At 48.0% G+C, this 18,283-nt stretch overlaps 1 protein-coding gene across 2 annotated transcripts; it reads left to right on the forward strand.

The window, feature by feature from the left end:
- Window positions 1-802: 802 nt before the first annotated feature.
- Window positions 803-11,205, forward strand: ISG20 (interferon stimulated exonuclease gene 20). Of its 2 annotated transcripts, none has more exons than XM_067555667.1 (4): window positions 803-1,043; window positions 4,179-4,419; window positions 6,129-6,329; window positions 10,929-11,205. In XM_067555667.1, the coding sequence occupies exons 1-4, from the start codon at window positions 1,036-1,038 to the stop codon at window positions 11,019-11,021; spliced, it is 543 nt and encodes a 180-aa protein (XP_067411768.1). In that variant the 5' UTR covers window positions 803-1,035; the 3' UTR covers window positions 11,022-11,205. The 2 variants fall into 2 exon arrangements, with proteins under 2 accessions (XP_067411768.1, XP_067411769.1); XM_067555668.1 differs by having other exon boundaries at window positions 805-1,043; window positions 4,182-4,419.
- The last annotated feature ends 7,078 nt before the right edge of the window (window positions 11,206-18,283 follow it).

Below are 18,283 nucleotides of genomic sequence, written 5' to 3' on the forward strand. Positions count from 1 at the left end.
GAAGGGAGCACAGGCAGGTAGCCAGCTGACACCTTGGGGAGCACGTGGTCTCCCTAGCAACTTGCTCTTGGCTCCACCTGAGCATAATTAGACCAGGGCTGGAAGAGAGAGATTCTAGGGGAAATTTCAGAGTCCTTAAGTCATCTGCAAACAGCAGCGTTTCAATTGGGGCTGGGGGATGAGGGGGAAGAGAGATTTAGACTCATGTCCAACACCCTATGAAGCTCTGCAATGAGGTTTGCAGCTGTGCTTCCATAATTAAATAGACACAGATAAAAGGTGCCAGCATGAGGTGCTTCACCTTGAGATAATTAGCCTCCATGTTGGACTGAGCAAGAGCATATTAACGCCTCAGTCGTACTGCCAGCCTCTCCAAGTCAAAAAGCAGGAAGCAGGCTCCACAATCAGGGGATTGGCTTAAAATTGTTACAAACATTTTTTTTTTTTAATAATACATTTGGGGTTAGTTTTGTTTGCCTTCAGGGTTGAGCCATCAGGCTGTGCTTGGGTCTCATTTTCAAGCCTTTCTCCACAGCCATGAAGGCCAGAAGGGAAAGCTGAGATTTCCACATGTTCACTTGCTTCCAGGAGCTCGAGCTTTAAGCACCAATTAGCGAGAGAGCTGGCAACACTGCAATCAGCAACCTTTCAGTATTGTAGTGTAAACAAGTCCGGCCCTAGGCTGGGTTATAAACTCCTTGGGGCAGGTTGTGTCTCCCCTTCTGTACAAGGCTCAAGAAACTATCTGCTGGTCTTTTTAATGCTCGACTCTCAAGGTTGTTGTCTGCACTCAGCAATGCCTTGGGGAACTGCCTATGACCCTGGCCCTTGCTGGGGTATAGATAAGATCAGCTAACAGGCTGTTCGCATTTCTAACCTGTGTGATCTTTGCTCTGGTAAAAACACTGTCTGTTGCACTGCAGGAGAGTACTGGAGCAGGAAGAAATCAACTCGAAACAAGTGTGTCTACTTTAGCTGATTGAAACCTGTGTTTCCTGGGAGATTGTGGCTACACTGATTCTCACAGAGACTTAGATGATCAGGTGGGGCCTTTTCGCATTTGTTCCTATCCACATTGTATATATTTAACCCTTTAAGGAGAAGCTTTGCTTACCCTAAAAATGCTAAGCAAGTATTGATTAGAACTAAGCCGTGCCCAAAACCTCCAGCTGCTCTAAGAGGCCATGGGACACTGTGCTCAACTCTGGGACAGCAGAGGGGAAGGAGGCTGTTCAAGAACTGTCCACAAGAGAAAGCAGTGGAGGGCTGTATCACTGCATGGTAGGGCTGAGGAGTGGGCAGTGTGAGTCAGCAGCCCCTGGGTGGCCCAAGGGTTTGATTATAAAAACCTGCCATTCATTTAAAGCCATTCTTTGTCAATGAACCACAGTGGATTATCCTCTCAGCAGCCATTCCAATGGCTTGTAAAGGGCTCCATCGCCAGATGCTTAATTTGGCCCCACACTTGGTGGGTGAATCTGGGCTCTGCATTTTGTAAATCACGACTCAAGGATGCTCTTGCTCATCCGGGCAGAGGTGCTGAGCTCTGCGTGTGACCTGGGGCTAGCCCTGTTAGCAAGGAGGCTTCTCCCACGGGCAGACCTCACTGGGCCATGCCCCTCTAGTGCCTGGGGTCTGGCACTCAGCCAGATGAGCAACCAGCCGGCAGCGAGGCCTGCTAGATGGGCGATGATACCGTGCAGCCTCTCTCTCTCTCAAACCCCGTAGCATTCCCATCGTGCCAAGGTTCCTCACTCCCTGTGGCAGAGGGCTGCCTTAGCATGCCCCCCTTCCCCTGCGTTCAACCTATGCTCTCTCCTGCCAAGGGCCCACTAGCAAAGGAGTCTCTGCTCCCCTGAAAAGTTCAGGTGCCTTCTACAGGCTGGGGTGGGATGATGCAGTGTTACAAACTGGGAATGATGCGTTGGCCGTGGCAGTGTAGCCATGTCGGTGCCAGGATGTTCGAGAGACCAGGTGGGGGGAGGTGATGTCTCTTATGAGACAAGGTTGTTGGTGAGAGAGGCAAGCTTTGGAACTACCCACCCAGAGCTCTCCTTCAGATATTCCCTCTATCGCCTTCTCTCTCATGAACTCTGCAAACATGCATTTAAATGAGCAGCTCCAGAGGATCTCCTCCAGGGGGTCAGGGAATGTGCTGCAAGGTGTTCTTGGGGAACCAGGGCGCAAAACCCCAACTCTCTCTCTCTCTGGCTCACCTGAATTACCCCCCCACCAGCCCATGCTTGAACCAGAAACCAAAGGCATTTCAATATGAAAAGGCAGGAGACACAACTGAAACCCTCCCATCAAGGGTGAGACAACTCCCCATGCCTCATAAGCATCTCAGTTAGCACATGAATGGAGAACGGAAGCCTCATCTACATGGAAGATGGAACACGCACTGAACTCTGGGATTGCTGAATCAGAGAAGCACTGTATGTTGGGAAATCTCTGCTCTCGCTGTAACTGAACTCACACCTGTGCACACCCAGCTCCGCAGTTATCAGACCATTCTAGTTATTGGTATGCAAAACACTGAAACCTGGTTGCATTGTGAGCCCTCTCTCAAGAAAAGATGCCCTTCCAGGAATGATCAGCTCCTTTTGTCCAGACATTGTTTATCCATAAACAAACCTGGCATCTACAAATCCCCTATCAAAGCTCAAACCTCTGTTCTGATGCTTGGATCCAAACTCTGAATCAGTTCCACTGTAACCTGTCTTCTCTTCCTGACTGATTGTGTTGGGGGCTCTGCCAGACTCAAAGCCCTCCAGACCCTGAACTGACAAGCCTGTTCCTGGGAACCTCTGAACTGCATGGAGTGGTGAGATCAACCCTTCACCGCCTTCTTCCCCCAACACCACTTGTCTCTCTCTCCCCCCCCCCCCTTAGTCCAGGTATAACTTTCTACTTTTGTAATCAAACCTGGGCTAGCTTTCTCCAATACCCCCAACTGTAATTGTGTAGTACTGTAAGTGTTTGATTGTTTTTCTATCCTCGTATGGTATTACTATTAGTATCATAAGTTTTATATACCTAGCAATAAAATAACTGTTATAATCAAGCTGGTTGCCACTTTCTTTCTCCCTTTCTCTCTCCAAAATGCATGTGCTCTTTTGTGTTGTTGGTTCCTATCTTGCTCTGTAGCAACGCTTCTTTTATCTAAGCCAACGATCCCTGGAGTGCCCAAAAATCCTATGGGGTTTGCTCATCAAGGGGGTTACTGCTAGAACAATTGTGGTGTAAAGGGGCATATGAAGGGGACAGCCAGGAAGTGCTACTCTGCCTAGCCTATGGGGTTCAGGGGCAAATGAGGGTGTAGCTCAAGTGCTGTTTGACCCAGCCTGATTGAGTCCAAGGGGCAATTAAGGGGAGTAGCCAAAAAGGTGCTGTTTGGACCCAGCCTGCTCTATTCTGGTGCGTTGCACAGGGGCATATAAGGGTGGCCACTGACAGTGTGGTGTCACCCAGCCTGCCGAGTTCAGGGACATATAAGGGGTCAGCTGACAGTGCTGATAGCCCGGTCCATTGAGATGCACTGTCAATCTGAAATGTGTGTATGTATCTGTGGGGGGTTTATTTGAATCAGGTGCTGGAGGAACCCAGCCCTGAAAACCTTAGGTCCTGCAAGACAGCTCCATTGGGAGTGGGCTTGTAGCCCTATAAACACACAGGTAACACAAGCAGTACATTAGTAGAATCACACCCCTAGGATCTCACCCCTAGAATCACACCCCCCTTCTAGGAAGGTAATCCTAATAAATGAGCATACCCCAAGGTGAAGGGCAAATCTGGTAACAGGTATGTGTCGGGGGCGGGGAACAGTGTGAATTTCAGGTGACCCCAGAGAAGAAGATTCCCCTGCAGATAGTTACCATGCTGCTGAAAAAGAGTTATATAGTGGGGAGCTGAAATATAGCTGAATATAGTGTCTGAAAATGCTGGTGTTTCCAATGGGGTGAGTCTTTTTGGCCCAATGACATGATGACTTTTGCTGTCCCTGTGATTCTAGAGGGATCAGGAACCATCGCTTTGTTTTTACAAGGAGCGCCTCCGATGCCTTGTACATTTTCTAAGGGATTGAAGCGCTCGCTTGCTCGCTCGCCCTCCGTAAACATACACACCCATACCCAGTCCGTGTAGTTTACTGTGCAGGTTAACTTGTGTAATCTTTAAAGCAGTCTGAAGATGGTGGAGCCTTCTGGCATCGTGGCCCTGGACTGTGAGATGGTGGGCCTGGGACCATTCAGAACTGAAAACGGATTGGCCCGTTGCAGCATCGTAGATTACTATGGCAATGTGGTCTATGACCGATTCATCCGACCAGAAGGCACTATAACAGCTTTCAGGACCTCTGTGAGCGGAGTTCGCCCGTCGGACATGGAAGGGGCCACACCTTTCACGGTGGCCCGGGAACAGGTAAGAGGAATCCCAATCCAGTCTCTTGTTCCCAATGGAACACTTGGCCTCTTGTTGGGGCAGAGAATGGCATTCCCCTGAACTGGCACCGTAGCAGGACTCTAGATACAGCATCATCCAGTGCATGTGTCAATGAGCACCCACCAGATATAGTTTTCTAGTTGACGTATATAAAAGGGTGGGCCCCACTGGTGGGTGATGAGGCTGACTGACCAGTTTGGGGACATGTTTATCCCTCTTCTACGGTAACTACCTCGACAGGATTTGATGCTGGCTGCCACACGCTGCTGTCGAAAAGCTGATGAGACAATAGTCCTGGTTGCAGTGGCTTGTGGCTTATTCACCTGTCTAGACTCACTGCCAGCAAGGTGGCTAGTTCCAGGAGTTCAGTTAAAATGGGATCCTGCTCAAAAGAGAATAAAAAATTGGTAAATGGAGCAAAGGGACAGGGAGCACGTGAAAGAAAATGTCCCCATTAAACTAATCTGGAGCTGAATGTGCTGTCTTTGCGGATGAGGGACTGATAACCCCAGGCTTGGCAAGCTGCCTGTGGCCAGCTCAGCCTTCTTCGGTTGCCAATTCTCTCCCTACATTCCAGTCTTTGCCCACCCTGGTCTGGCACTGCGGAGCGAGGATAGATGCGGACACCACCAGACTCAGTGCATGTGGGTTACCAAACTGCCATCCGCTGGCAATGACTTTGTCACTAAGGCGTTGATATTTTGCATGGAAAGATTCTGATTTTCAATGGTTAATGCATCCAAGGTATTTTTTATCACAACTAGAGATCCTCCCTCACAGAGCAAACCTGTGATCTGATTAGTTATCCTTATCCTACGTGTTGATGATGAGGATTAATTATTTGTATTATAGTTGTACCTAGGAGCCCTTGTCATGGATAAGGAACCCATTGCACTAGGCTCTATACAAACCCAGTACAAAATGACAGTCCCTAATGCTGGTTGACCCTGAAGTCCTGACCACATGAAAATAAGACTCTAGACCCACTCTGATCACAGAAATTATTTTCACCCTGTAGTGTGGCGGCCAAAATTGAGAATAGAGGAAGGCAAAGTCTTAAGGATATTGTACTTGTAGGTCCTCTGACTGAGGCTGCATTTAAATAAGACACAGACAAGAAAGGGAAAACATTAAGCAAAATAAGTAATGCAGAAATAATGACAAAATACGGCACACAAAAGAAATGGAATTGAAAGAACATTTCTAAAGTGCTGCACATTAAAATGCCTCAGCGTAGGTGATGTTCAGATTTACAATTGTGATATGTCTTGAATAGGCAATAACAGATACACTAGTAGGGACAGATTTTCAAAAGGGCTCCATACCCATAACTGGGCCCAGGTTTTCACTCCTTCAGTGCTGCTGAGAGCTGTGCCCTTTTTGGTAATCTGGCCCCTGCTGTGGGTGATGAGTGCTTCTGAAAATATGGCTTTGATGCATGATGTGTTTCTGTGTGAGACCAACAGAAAATGTCAGAGGCTTTCTGCAATCATGAGTCTTTTAGAGATGCGTGCAAGCTGCACCCTCCCTCATCTGTAGCAAGCCCAAAGCCCCAGTTCTGAACAATCCTCTGCCCTGTGGGAAAGTTTGACTGTAACAACGCAGCTAAGGCCCAACTGTGAGCCGCCTCTCTTGGCCCTTGAGGCTTTTGCATGGTGTGAGCGTTGCTTCTCTGCTGCCTTTTCTAGATTTTACAGCTCCTGAGAGGCAAGCTGGTGGTTGGCCATGATTTACGCCATGACTTTGAAGCACTGAAAGAAAACATGTGTCGCTATCGAGTCTATGACACGTCCAAGGACTGGTTGCTGAGACAGAAAAGTGGGCTGGGGAACTCCAGGCGGGTCTCCCTCAAGGTCCTTTGTGAAAAGCTCCTCAAGAAAAGCATCCAGGTAAGGAAGAAAATCATGCTAGGGCTAATGGCTGGAGAGGGTTGTTGCTGGTGAAAGGGGCATGGTTTCCCAATGAGCCAGTCCTGGCTGATGGAGGAGAACGACAGGTTGCAGTATTTGCTATGAACAGTACCTGTTACAAATTCAGTCCCTTTGCTGTTTAGTGAATCATTCAAGAGCTAATCTGGAGTTTCTCAGAATGTTTGTGAATATTCACTTAAGTTTCAGTGAATCACTGTTTTTCTTCAACTAGCTCTTATCTGCATTGTTGGATCACCGAAGTCACATGGTGGTGTTTCTGCTCCCTGATTGGATGACTGAACACTTTTAAACAAGAGGATGACTGGTTAATGAATATTTGGATGAATATTCATCCACGCTAAAATTCACATCACTTTTAGGATTCATAAATAAGTGGTTTGCATCCAAATACTCCTGAATAATGACTAATAGGAGTCCGGAATCCTAGCAATGAGAACTTAAGGTTCTTATTTTTTTTTTAAATCGTCAAATTAACTTTTCAATCAGCTGCAGTAGCAGGTAACTGAGGAGCCTGTCATTGGAGTGAATTTTAACCAATGAGAGAAGATGAGGTGACACACAGGCATTTACTTCTGTCTAGCAACAGCCTTTCCCGGAGCAACACATGTGACAATTCCAGCTGAGCTCTGCTTTCACATCTTTCTTATTAAGCTTTTTTCCTCTTTAATTCTGTTAAAAGCAGTTTTTCATAGAGGGGCACCTTGCAATTTGAATCCTTTCATGGCTTGGTCCCCTGACCTTATGTACTTCCTGGCAGCCTTTCCTCTCCCACCAGAGCTTGAATAGGGGGGAAGTTAATGGAACCATGTGTCTCCGTCCCCAATTCTGCAAGAGCCCTGCTCCTATGCAGTACCCCGTTATTACCCCTGCATGATTTTATTGTTCCCTTATGCTTCCTGAGGAACTGCATGATTTTATTGTTCCCTTATGCTTCCTTTCCCTTTTACCTTTGTCTGTCTGTCTGTGTCCCTCACTCATTGTGCATGTCTAGCCCTCTCTAGGGTGGGGGAAAGTCTCTGCTTGTTTTGCGAGGTGTCTAGGTCATTCTTCAGGGCTTGAAACATAAGTAGCAGCAGCTGAGGGAGACAAGTGCTGACTCTGAGCTGGGAAACCCATCTCACAGGATTTGTCACTAGCGACCTGTTGTCTCTGATTCCCTGGTTCTTCTGGTGCTTTGATGGAAGTGTTGGGCCGTAGATTTTCTGATGCACCCAAGTGAACAGATTTCTAGCTCTTGTGGAGTGGTCAAAGATTTATTTGTATGGGGTCTCCAGTAGAGGGTGGTGAGGAGAGGATCTGAGGTATTTCACAATGCTCAATTTGCTTTTCTTTGGTCACAGTTCTAGTTTTAAAAGCATGGACAAAGAACACCTCTAAGTGCGGTAACCCCAGATCCCTGAGATTGGAAGTGGGAGCTGTCTATTTCTATTACAGTAGCCCCTAGAGGCTCCATTGTGCTAGGTGCTGTACAAATACATAGTGAAGGACAATTCCTGCCCAGAAGAGTTTACTGTCTAAATAAGTAAGACAGACAAAGAGTGGGAGGAAGAAAGGATTGTTATCTCACTTTATAGATGGGGAAAAGAGGCACAGATTAAATGTCTTGCACAGGGTCACACAGGGAGCCTAGGGCAGAGTCAGAGCTAGAACCCAGGTGTCCTGGCTTTCAGCCCTGTGCCTCTTCACCACATGAACATCCTTCTTCTTGTTTCTGTTGGGACTGCAAATTTGAAGTCAGAAAACCTACAGTCGGTTAAAAATTAAAAACACAGGAGCCTTAATAACCTGCTTGGCCAGGAGGAGCAATAGGTGTGAGCTAAAAATGAATAGGCACGTCTGCCAGTCGCTTAGCGCTTTAGCTGCTGGTGTGTGTGAACTCCAGCAGAGACCCACTGATTGGTTGCAAGGAACCATTTTCACCAATGAGAGGGGTTGGTGTGGCCTAGCAACAGCCTTTCCCTAATGAAAACAAGCCACTTACACATCGTGACTGTCGGCGGATAAGAAAAAAGGGCAAGATCCTCTCAGAAAGCGCCCAATCCTGGGAGGCAGTGAATGCCCTCTGCTCCTCGGACGTCAGGAGCTGAAGTCAGTGGGAACTGGAAGCACCTGGCACCTCCCAGGTGTGGGATCACAGAGGCAGAACCTAAATAGCCCAAACCAAACAACTGATGTGTCCAGCATAGTCACTCCAGTTCCCCCTTTCAGCTCCGGGTGCCAAGAGACGAATGTCAGCAGCACCGGAAGAATTCTCCATTCAATGCAGAAATGAAGCGAGAGCTGGACCGGGGCTGTCTTGCTACAACGCTGAACTCTCCTCTTCTCGATCAGCACATGTGCAGCCTGACAGAGGAGACCCATGCCCAGGTGCTGCCATGATGGGCAGAGCAGAAAATGCCTGGAGAAAGAGAGAGTTCACGGGCTTTTGGTAGCTCAGGGCATATCCAAGCCACAGCCCTTGATGGTTTCGGAACCACACTGGGGATAAGTGGGAACTGGACCAAATAGCAGCCCACTCTGCCAGGGTCTGGGGGTTGCACTGCAGGTCATGGCCACCATTTGGATAAGCAAATCATTGCTTGGCATTGCTGTCTGCAGGCCCTGTAAGTGACAGTGTTGGACAATCTTCATGCGAAATAATAGCACTGATTAGCTGGGGCAGGAGACCCTTGTTAATGGAGCTGCCTTTGGGCCCTGTCAAGGAGAATCTCCGTTTTAACCTAAAAGAGACGATCTCTAGTCTTTTTTCCTTGTGCAGAGGTTAAACTGATGCAAACCACTGGCTACAAATGAAAGGAACAGACAGGTAGACGCCACGCTGCAGCAGGAAGCCAGAGAAGAAGGATCTAACAATCCTTTGCCTCGAAAACACCCCACAATCCTCAGCCCGGCCCTTGGCGAGGGCCTGTGACTGTCCTAGGCAGAAGCTGATTCTGTTTGGAGGCAGGCAACCAAACATTGTTTCTAACCAGCCCCCAAACGCCTCGGCCGGCTCTGCTCATTGCTCATCAGCGCCCCTGAGTGCTGCAAGGGGAACTCCCCGCCTGTATCCTGCGGGACCCCGTAATCCCTGCACCCCGGATGCAGCTGAGGAGAGGAGAGGAGAGGGGCCAAGCTGCAGGTGTACGGACTGCGAGTCCTATGGCCCTCCCTTGCCCCATCAGCAAGGGGAGCCTCAGTCACCAACCACCCCACTGCCCGACGCAGCAGGACAACACACCTGCCCCTGCTGTGGCTGTGAAAACCAGCTGTTGGGTAGGGCAGCCACCTCGAGGAGCTTGCTGGAAGGAGTGGGAATGGGAATCAGGGTGGGGCAGAGGTGCAGGGCTGGAGCGTGTAGTGCAGGGACTGAGGGAGCTGGGTAGGAGGAGAATGTTTTACCCACACATCTCTGCGGGAGGTAGAAGGTTGTGGAGAGAGCCCCTCATTAATGTCTGGGCAGCACCTCACTGGAGAAGAGCTTTCAACGTGGGGGAAGGAGTTCAGTATAGTTAGGGACATCTGGGCCCTGGAATAAGGGCCAGGAGTCGCAACGATTAGGCATGTGTGTTTCCTGTCATGGGGGCAGCATCAAGCTAATGTGTGGACAGTTGTAAGGAAACCTGCCCTGCCTGTCACCTGGATTTCTGCTATTGTCAGAAACAGCAGCAAACGCTGCCCCACTTGGCACCTTCATAAACACAGTAATACAATAATCACAGTGTCACTTGGTCTGGCTGTCGAATGAGTGATGCCCTCTGGGGCCCGCAGAGCAGTCATTACCGGGCTGCCTGGCTAATCCCTGAGCCCGTCTCTATGCTCACTGCAGCTTGTGGAGGAGACTCTGGAGTGCTGAGCTCCAATCACGAGCTTGCTAAGAGCCAGCACCGTTTGCAGTCCCTGCCTGACACCTTCCCCTCAGGCGTCTCTGCCTGGAAACGGTTCTGTCTGGAGCTGTATAAAAATGATACAGTGCAGTCAGGACCAACCTCCCTGGAAACCAGCATGGAAAATATAAGTGCGTAGCTGATGGCTCCAAAGAGAGCAGAGCAGGGCCTGGGACCAGTGGGCGAGGAGGCTGTACCCTGCACTGTGTATCAAAGGGCACACAGACTCCTACTGAGAGACTTTCCAGCTATTACTCCACCCTCCCTCTATTTTCCTGTAGTAAAATGACTCTTGTCTGTTGTTGTTTCAGGGTGTGCCGGGTTCATGCAGGGAATGTTGGCTTCTCTCATTTACCCCACCCCATGATCAGAATAAGCCACCCTTCCAGTCCTGAGGATCCCGAGTTTTCCACTCCTTGGGGAACGGCTGGACACCATGAGGTCTACATGTGTGTCATTCCCATGAAGGGGGCAGGTACCTGTGCAAAGGGAAGAGAGGGTAGGACGCCTCCCAACCCAGTTTAATACTGTGCTTGGTTGTGTCCTGGATGCCACAGTGATCCCTCAGGCAGAGACATGCCCAGCTGGGTTGTCTCAGTAAAGCTTTGAATGTCCATCTGGATACCTTGACCTTTCCAGTCTGGTTTTACTTGCACCACCTCACTTTTGGGGCCCTTCTTTTGTTTTACAGACTGGTGGAGAGGGCCACTCCTCTGTGGAAGACGCCAGGGCTGCCCTGGAGCTCTTCAGGTTTGCCAAGTCAACAGGAGCTGGCTTCGTTTAAGAGACTTCTTGCTTTTCTGTGTCTTGTCGGTTCAGATGCGCTCCCAAGCACAGCTGCCCTGGAGATTACGGGACAGACTCCTAGGAAAGTGCACAGTGATGAGCCCGTTACGGGCCGAGTGAAAGCCCCATGTGGGGTCACTTTAAAATAGACCATGTGGCACTAATAAAATGGATCTGCGTTTCTTTTTGGTTTACTAAATGATTTTTAAAAATCAGAAAACCCTGCAGCCACGCCTGTGTCGCAGAGGACATGAAAGCATGGCATGGGTCAACCGTTTAAACAGCTGGGGAGAGGGTTGACAGTGCGAGGGCTGCCCTTTGCAGTGAAATGATCCTTTTTCTGCAATATAGAATAACCACAGTAATGCTCAAGAATCAGAGGGGTTTTGATCACCCCCTGGGGACATGCGCTGTGGCCACTCATCTTAGATATATGTGTAGAAACAAGCCCAGTATGGATAATGAACCCATTGCATTAGTTTCAAGGGAACCATCTAATGGATCTTCAGAGCTTCTGGTATAACTACATCCATAACTTAGGCTCCATGTGGAATAAGGCAAGAGATCCTTGATGCCTGGTAAACGGACCGTCTAGTGTTTAGGGCTAAAGCGTCTTGTCATGTGCATGTTTTGAAAGAAGTATAAACACGGCTCGAGAACTGGGCAGCTGTGGGCTGAGGCTGGGGGTCCGATGATTGAGTTCCAGTGCCCGGCTCTGCTACTGAAACACTGTACAACCTTGGCCCAAATAATTTCTACCTCAGCTTCTCCATCTGTAAAAGGAGAGGTAGAGAGCGATAATGCTGCTTGCTCAGCTTTGTGGAGTGCTTTAAGGTCTCTGGCTACAAAGTGTGGTAGACATCTGATTATTGTTCTTAGTGGAGCGCGTGGTCCTTGCATTGCAACACAGCATTCTGAAAAAAAATGAAAGATGCTGTGAAAATCAAAATATTAACCTCTCTGCTCCTTTGCACTGGCCCCCCTCTTGACCTTCGTGATGCAGGAGGAGTGCAGACACAATGATGGGCCCAGTATAAGAACCCAGTCTGATAGACACTATCTGGTCTATTGTCCTTAGGGTTAGGGGCAGGTCCTCCAAAGTGTAAATGATCCATTGTAGTCAATGGAACTATGACAATTTACACCAGGGAAGGTTCTGACCCATAAATCGCTACATTCTTTCTCCCACCTGTCGTCTGTCTTTTATATAATTACATTGTAAACTCATGAGGACAAGAATTGTCTCTTAACGTGTTTGTACAGCGCCTGGCACGGGGGGGGGCCTCTGTAATCTGATGGGGCTTCTCAATACCGCTCTAATACAAATAACTAATAATGACAGATAGATAAGATAGATGAGCAGAGCAGGTGCAATCGGTAGCTATTAAACCACCTGCATTGCTGAATACCCAGCCCTTAGTTCCACAGTCTTCTGTTTTATTTCTACCAGCTGAGGCATTTAGGATCATGTTTGTAGAGTTATTCACTAGGTGGTGCCCTTAGGCTGCTTGTTGTTGTCTGTATCACACCTACCAGCTAACGGAGGGGTATAGCAGCACCTCTGGCAGCCGTTTAGAAGAGAGACTGAGTTTGCCAGGGAATGTTTTAGGATGGTGCAAATGTGTCTGAGCAGAGAGACAGGGAGATAAACTAGGTGCGCTGTAATGGCTCACTTGGGGGGTGGGGGTGGGGAAGGCACCCAGTTTTCACTTCTTTCTGAAGACCTGGGTTTGCATGTGGCTTGGGTCACAAGTGAAATGAGACTTGGTCATTCTTAGCTTAGTCCAAGGCTGACGCCGTTCAGCTGGCCGCAGCGCAAGTTGGATCCAGGACCCACCCACCAAACCGCACCCCTTCCAAGCGCAGCTCAGAACCGTGCTGTTTGCACTGACAGCTGGGCTAATCAAACGACGCCAGACGTGTTGGCGACAATCACTTCATTTAATGATAACACTAAAACTGAAGTGCCAACGGTGCTGTGATCACCGCGGGAAGAAGCTGAAACAGCAGCAATATTGTGCCTATCTTAGCTTGAGCTGCAACCAGGAGAGGGACGAACACTCATCGGGCAAGGGACAGTTCGTCCCCAGGGGATCATTTGCAAAGGGAGGCACGAAGCACAAATGCAGGAGCCATGGGGCGTGCGTAACCTTTGTCTACCCCTCCTTTGCAAACTACCAGGGCTTTCTGGTTTATTCTTGAGGGACATCATTTAGGTTTTGTGCATTGGCTTTCATAGAAGCCAGAGTATAAAGGGTGTCCCAATACCGAGAGCAAAACTTGATTGCTACCCAGTTAAAACCACAAACCTGTTCTCTTCCAATGCTTTACATTTATTTAAGGTTAAAGTCAATCTGAGTTTATGCTGGGGAACTGAAGGAGCCTAAGGCAGCAGGGAAAGCCCGGAAGGGAATCGCGCTGTGAAGATGGAAGTTAGAGGTCCTTCAATCTTTCTGAGCTGGGATCTCATGCCACTTCCTAGTCTTGGTGGGCATCTCACTGTATTCACATGGGGGTTGGTTCTCCAACTTCCTGCTACACTGGTTCTTCCCCAATGTCTTCCCATGCTGACATCCTAAAGGCGAAGTTCCAGCTGCCTTGCTTTCTCTCCTCTACAGCTCCTGCACAGATTTCTGACACTGTCCCAGACCCATTCCTAATGCTGCAGAGTCTCCAGGGCTCCTTCCTCTGCATGTGACTTCTGTTTTGGAAGCTTCATTCTTGGAATTCCTGAGACTTCCTGCCTCTGCTTGGTTCCTGGCTCAGTAACTCCTGAACCATCCCTCTGATGGTTTCCCAGGGAAAAAGCTTAGGGGCTGCATCACTTGGGATTTGTAAAGCTAGGTTGGACAAATGGACAAGAGGGAACAATCTTGCATTGGCTGGTGAAGGAATAGACGGGTGAGGACATCATAGACCAGATAAGGCCTGGCAGAGCTTTCCATCTTGTAACGTTTTTGACGCTCTGCCTGCATTTCCCCAGCTTTGTGTGAAAGGTATATGTGGTGTCCAATCTTTCTGCATTGAGCAGACAGGTAGGGGAGCAGGTGCTCTCGCCCCTTCCTCCTGATGTTGCTAACAGGTCTCAGCATTTGAATTTTGCACCTTTCCCTCCATACAACCAGGCGGCTCCCGCAGAGAGACATAGACTTGCTCAAAGCAGATGAAGCAGGATAGCACCAAACCAAAGACAAGAGTTCCTGAACCCAAGGAGCAGGACCCTCAACCTATAAACGCAAAAGCCATCCACAGCCATCACTTCAAAACCCCAGGTGTCACATTTCTGACATTTGGGAGAAATGGCTGGGGAGGTTAAAAACCCCAGCTAAGTGGATACTTAGACTTGGCCTGAAAGGATATTTGTTCACTTAAAACATCTAATGAGCCACATGGCAAGATTGTCAGTCTCCATGAGGGAGGGCCATGGACTGGAATAGCAAGGGATGAGGCAAGTCAGACTTGTGGGACATCAGCTGATCTGGGTTACGATCCAGGACTAGAATAACAGCCGTTGCTGCAAGTCAGAGGTAGGGTAGGTTTGCAGTCCTGCATGGAGAAGCCTGGGCAGTTACTGTTTCCATTCTCTGTCCAGGTAACCAATACTGAGAGCCTTTCACTCTTACTGGAGCCAACTTCTCCACCTTTTTAAAGGGAAAGCCACAACCAACTGCGTGGCAAATTCCACTGGAAGAGTCACACAAGGTCGCTCTGTGATGACATATCACAGCATGTCAATGTGCCACTTGATCCTTGAGTCTCTTAAAATGAGAGAAAGGTGGAAAAGATCAAAGCCAGAGCTACATAGAGCAACCTTTGTTACCTTTTTGGGATGATATTAATATGTGGTTATGGTCTGAAGAGAGACTCTAAAAATGGCACCATGCTGCTGAATAGATCAGCCCCTCTAAGCAATTTCTGAGTCATAACTGTTTGCTGACAAAAACGAGGTTTAGCTACTTTGAGCCCTGTAGGCTCAGTATAGATGTGGAAGTGTAAGCCACAGAAGCCATACGCTGCCCTGACTTACACCCCATCCTAAAATCTCAGTTCCTCTTGATGAATGATGTATGAATTAGAAAGAACTCAGCGTGAGTTTCATATATACTAGATCATGCTGGCTGTTTTTCTTGTTTTGACTTGTACTGTGGGCAAATTCAAGCTGGAAATCGCAGAGGTAAAATTATTATTTATTATTTGTTTCTAGTAGCAACCAGAACATACTGGGCACTTCTGAAGTCCTCACAACCTAAAGGAAATAAAATGTTACTAGCCCAGGGGGACTCGAACCCATGACCTTTGGCATGTCAAACCATTGTCCCTAATAAAGAGGTTCACAAAAGGCCAGGTGGCAGTTATAGGCCCCAGAGGGGTGTGGAAAGTTTATGTAGGTTCCTATACAAGGCAGAGTTTCTCATACGGAAAGTGTTTGCAACCCAGGCTCCTGCTGCCCATATTGGTGATTCTGGGGCTCTTGTCTATATCCTTCCCCACTGTCCATGTATTTCGTCATTTGGGGGACAAGGTAGTGGATTATATGTGGAAAATGGAAAACAACAATTGTCACTGAGGCTCTTTGTTAACCTTTAAATCAGCCACTATTAGAGAAACGATTAACCAAACCACAGAATAAAATTCCAGACACCTTGATCAGGGCTTCTATTAAAATTATTCTCCAGCTTTGGAAAGATTCATGCAAATCCTGTGTCTCCTAGTGGGTACATTCCGTCCCCCTGACTCTCCCACTTGAAAGCATATTCATCTCAGAATATAAGGCAGAACTGTTCCATAGTGCAAGGAGTCCTACAAATAACTTTCTTCATTAAAATGCCTAAGAGAACCTCAAGTTCTTATCCCATAAGTGCAGCTTAATAGATAATCTTGTGGCCAAGTCGTGTGCTATTGTACCTCAAATACCCAATTGTACATTTTTATGTAGATTGGGTATTTGGAAGCATCCAACATATAATTTCTTTTACCTTTATAAAAAAAATACAATCCAACCTTTTCCAGTATGTTCTGCATTTAGTATTAATGTGTTTTCCGTATACTGGTGATACATTTATAAAAGATATTGGCCAGCATTTAATAATATACATGCATTAAATACATTAAATTATTCCAAAACTGGCTGCTTCCTAATACTTAAAATACCTGTGGTAACACAATACATTTTAAATATATATCAGGGCATAAAACCTATGAAGGAAAAATATATTTCTGTGTGCCAACTCAAATGGGAATTTTGCATCATTATATGGTGAATCCATTTTAAAGATAGCCTCATATTTTGAATGTCAGGAAAACTGGCCAGTTGTGTGTATTGAGATGGGTTTTGTAAATGTGCAAAGCATTCCACAAAGCACAAACTTACTCCCTGGAAAATATATAGTCCCTCATGGAAATGTTTGAGATACAAAAGAGTTGAAGGGATTTGTAACAGGAGAGCAGATGATGGGAGCTCAAAGAAAGCTACCCCTTCCCTCCTCTCCCCCCGCCCCCATCTCCTCCCCCTACCACTTATCCCAGGTTATTCCATCTTTCCAGCCGTTCAATACTCATTGAGTGGAATGACTGGATTCCTCCACAACAGGAGAGACTGGAGGTTTGTTCCCTAGATTAGCAAACCCAATTGGTGTGTCCCCGGTTACTGGGAGTTAAATGTGCCTTAAATCAAGGCACAAAGACTCCCCCCTAGAAAGTGTGTGTCTATGAACTCTATTAACCATGTCTGCACTGCAAAGGCATCTGCCCAGCACTCACTAAATTCCCAAAGTCCTGATCCAGCATGCACTGGTCTCAGTGTGTGAACTGGGATGGGTTCTTCAGGGACTGGTCTCTTTGGTTATTCCAAACTCTTGCTCAGGAACCTGGAGAGGAAGACCCCCCTCACCCCAGACATTGCAGTCAGATTCACCTTTATAAAGCAGGGCTGGCTAGGGTCACTTCAGTCTGCATCCCAGCTGAGAGCTCACACAGTCAGGTAGGCCACAGCAGACTACTGTGGTTGCTTGTCCTACCTCCTTTTCCCCTGGGGAATTGCTGCACAGGGGTTGCCTCTGTCTCCCCTCTTAAAGCTCCCTCTGTTGGCGCTGGGCAAGTGTGGAGCCCTGGGCCACTGGGAGGAGGAGGAGGAGGCGGTCGTGGTGGCAGCAGCTGCTGAGAAAGGGCGGGGGGTGGGAGAAGACAGAAGTGGGCAGAGGGTTAGAATGATGGAATTTTCCTCAGGTTGCTACTACCCATTCTTCACCCCCCACCCAGCCTCCCCCAGGCTGCTTTAGGTTTCCATTGCTCCCTTGGCCAAGTCACTTCACCTCCATGTGCCTCCATTTCACCACCTCCAAAATGGGGTAATTATGGTGTAGCAAGTCAATGGTTCTCTAGGAGGTCCTGGCTTTCGCTGTGCAGCGCACGGGGGCCATCTGGATGTGAAAGTGACAGCAGGGCTACAACTCAGAGCCTCTTGTTTCCATACCAAAGGCTGCTAGCACCTGAACTAGAAGGGAGTCTTCATTACCTGATAGCAGTAGAGGGAGTGTGACACATGGTTGAACAGTTCTAACTCTGTCCAGGAAAGGGCAGTGTTGGCACATGCATGCTGGCCAGCTCATTGGAATACCTACCAGTTAGAGGGGTCAGATCAAAGATGCTACACAAAGGCAGAGTATTGTTATTTATACCACTTCTCTATTCACCTTTTGCGAGTATGTGCAGGATGGCTTAATCCTGATCTGTGAATTTCCATCCTTATGACATTTGTGTTTTCATCTTGTGTGGCAAGAATGTAGGAACAAGCCTTTTGCTGTTATGCAGTGCTGGCAACAATACAGAAAAGCCTGTTTGTTTATATCTGACAGCAGCGCTGAGTATGGGCCATGTATGTCTATGCAAATGGCCACTGAGGCGGAGTGTGTGTTACTTAGAGTTTCATTTAGTTCCCAGGAGCAGGGAGTGTATTGACATGCTGCTTCTGGGTGCCTGATAACAGAACGTTTTGAGCGAGGGCCTTATGAAAACGCTTTTCATGGGCCTCACAGAAGGATGGTTGTTTCTGGGCCCAACCATCTTCCCCCCCCGTCCCACACACACACACCTCCCCATGTGGGACACTTGTCTGTTTGAAATATATGGAGCCTAGAGAACAAGACAAAGTGAAAAGAGAAATTTACAGCTGCTGAGATCCAGCCCCGGGCTGCCATTCAAGCCCAGCAGCAGGAGTAGCTGCACTCAAGCAGGTTTCTCTGAGTGGCCCCAGCCCTGTAG

This window comes from Emydura macquarii, unplaced genomic scaffold (assembly GCF_026122565.2).
Source record: "Emydura macquarii macquarii isolate MOO-44397 ecotype Brisbane River unplaced genomic scaffold, CSIRO-AGI_Emac_v2 contig_1644, whole genome shotgun sequence".
Taxonomy (NCBI): domain Eukaryota; kingdom Metazoa; phylum Chordata; order Testudines; family Chelidae; genus Emydura; species Emydura macquarii.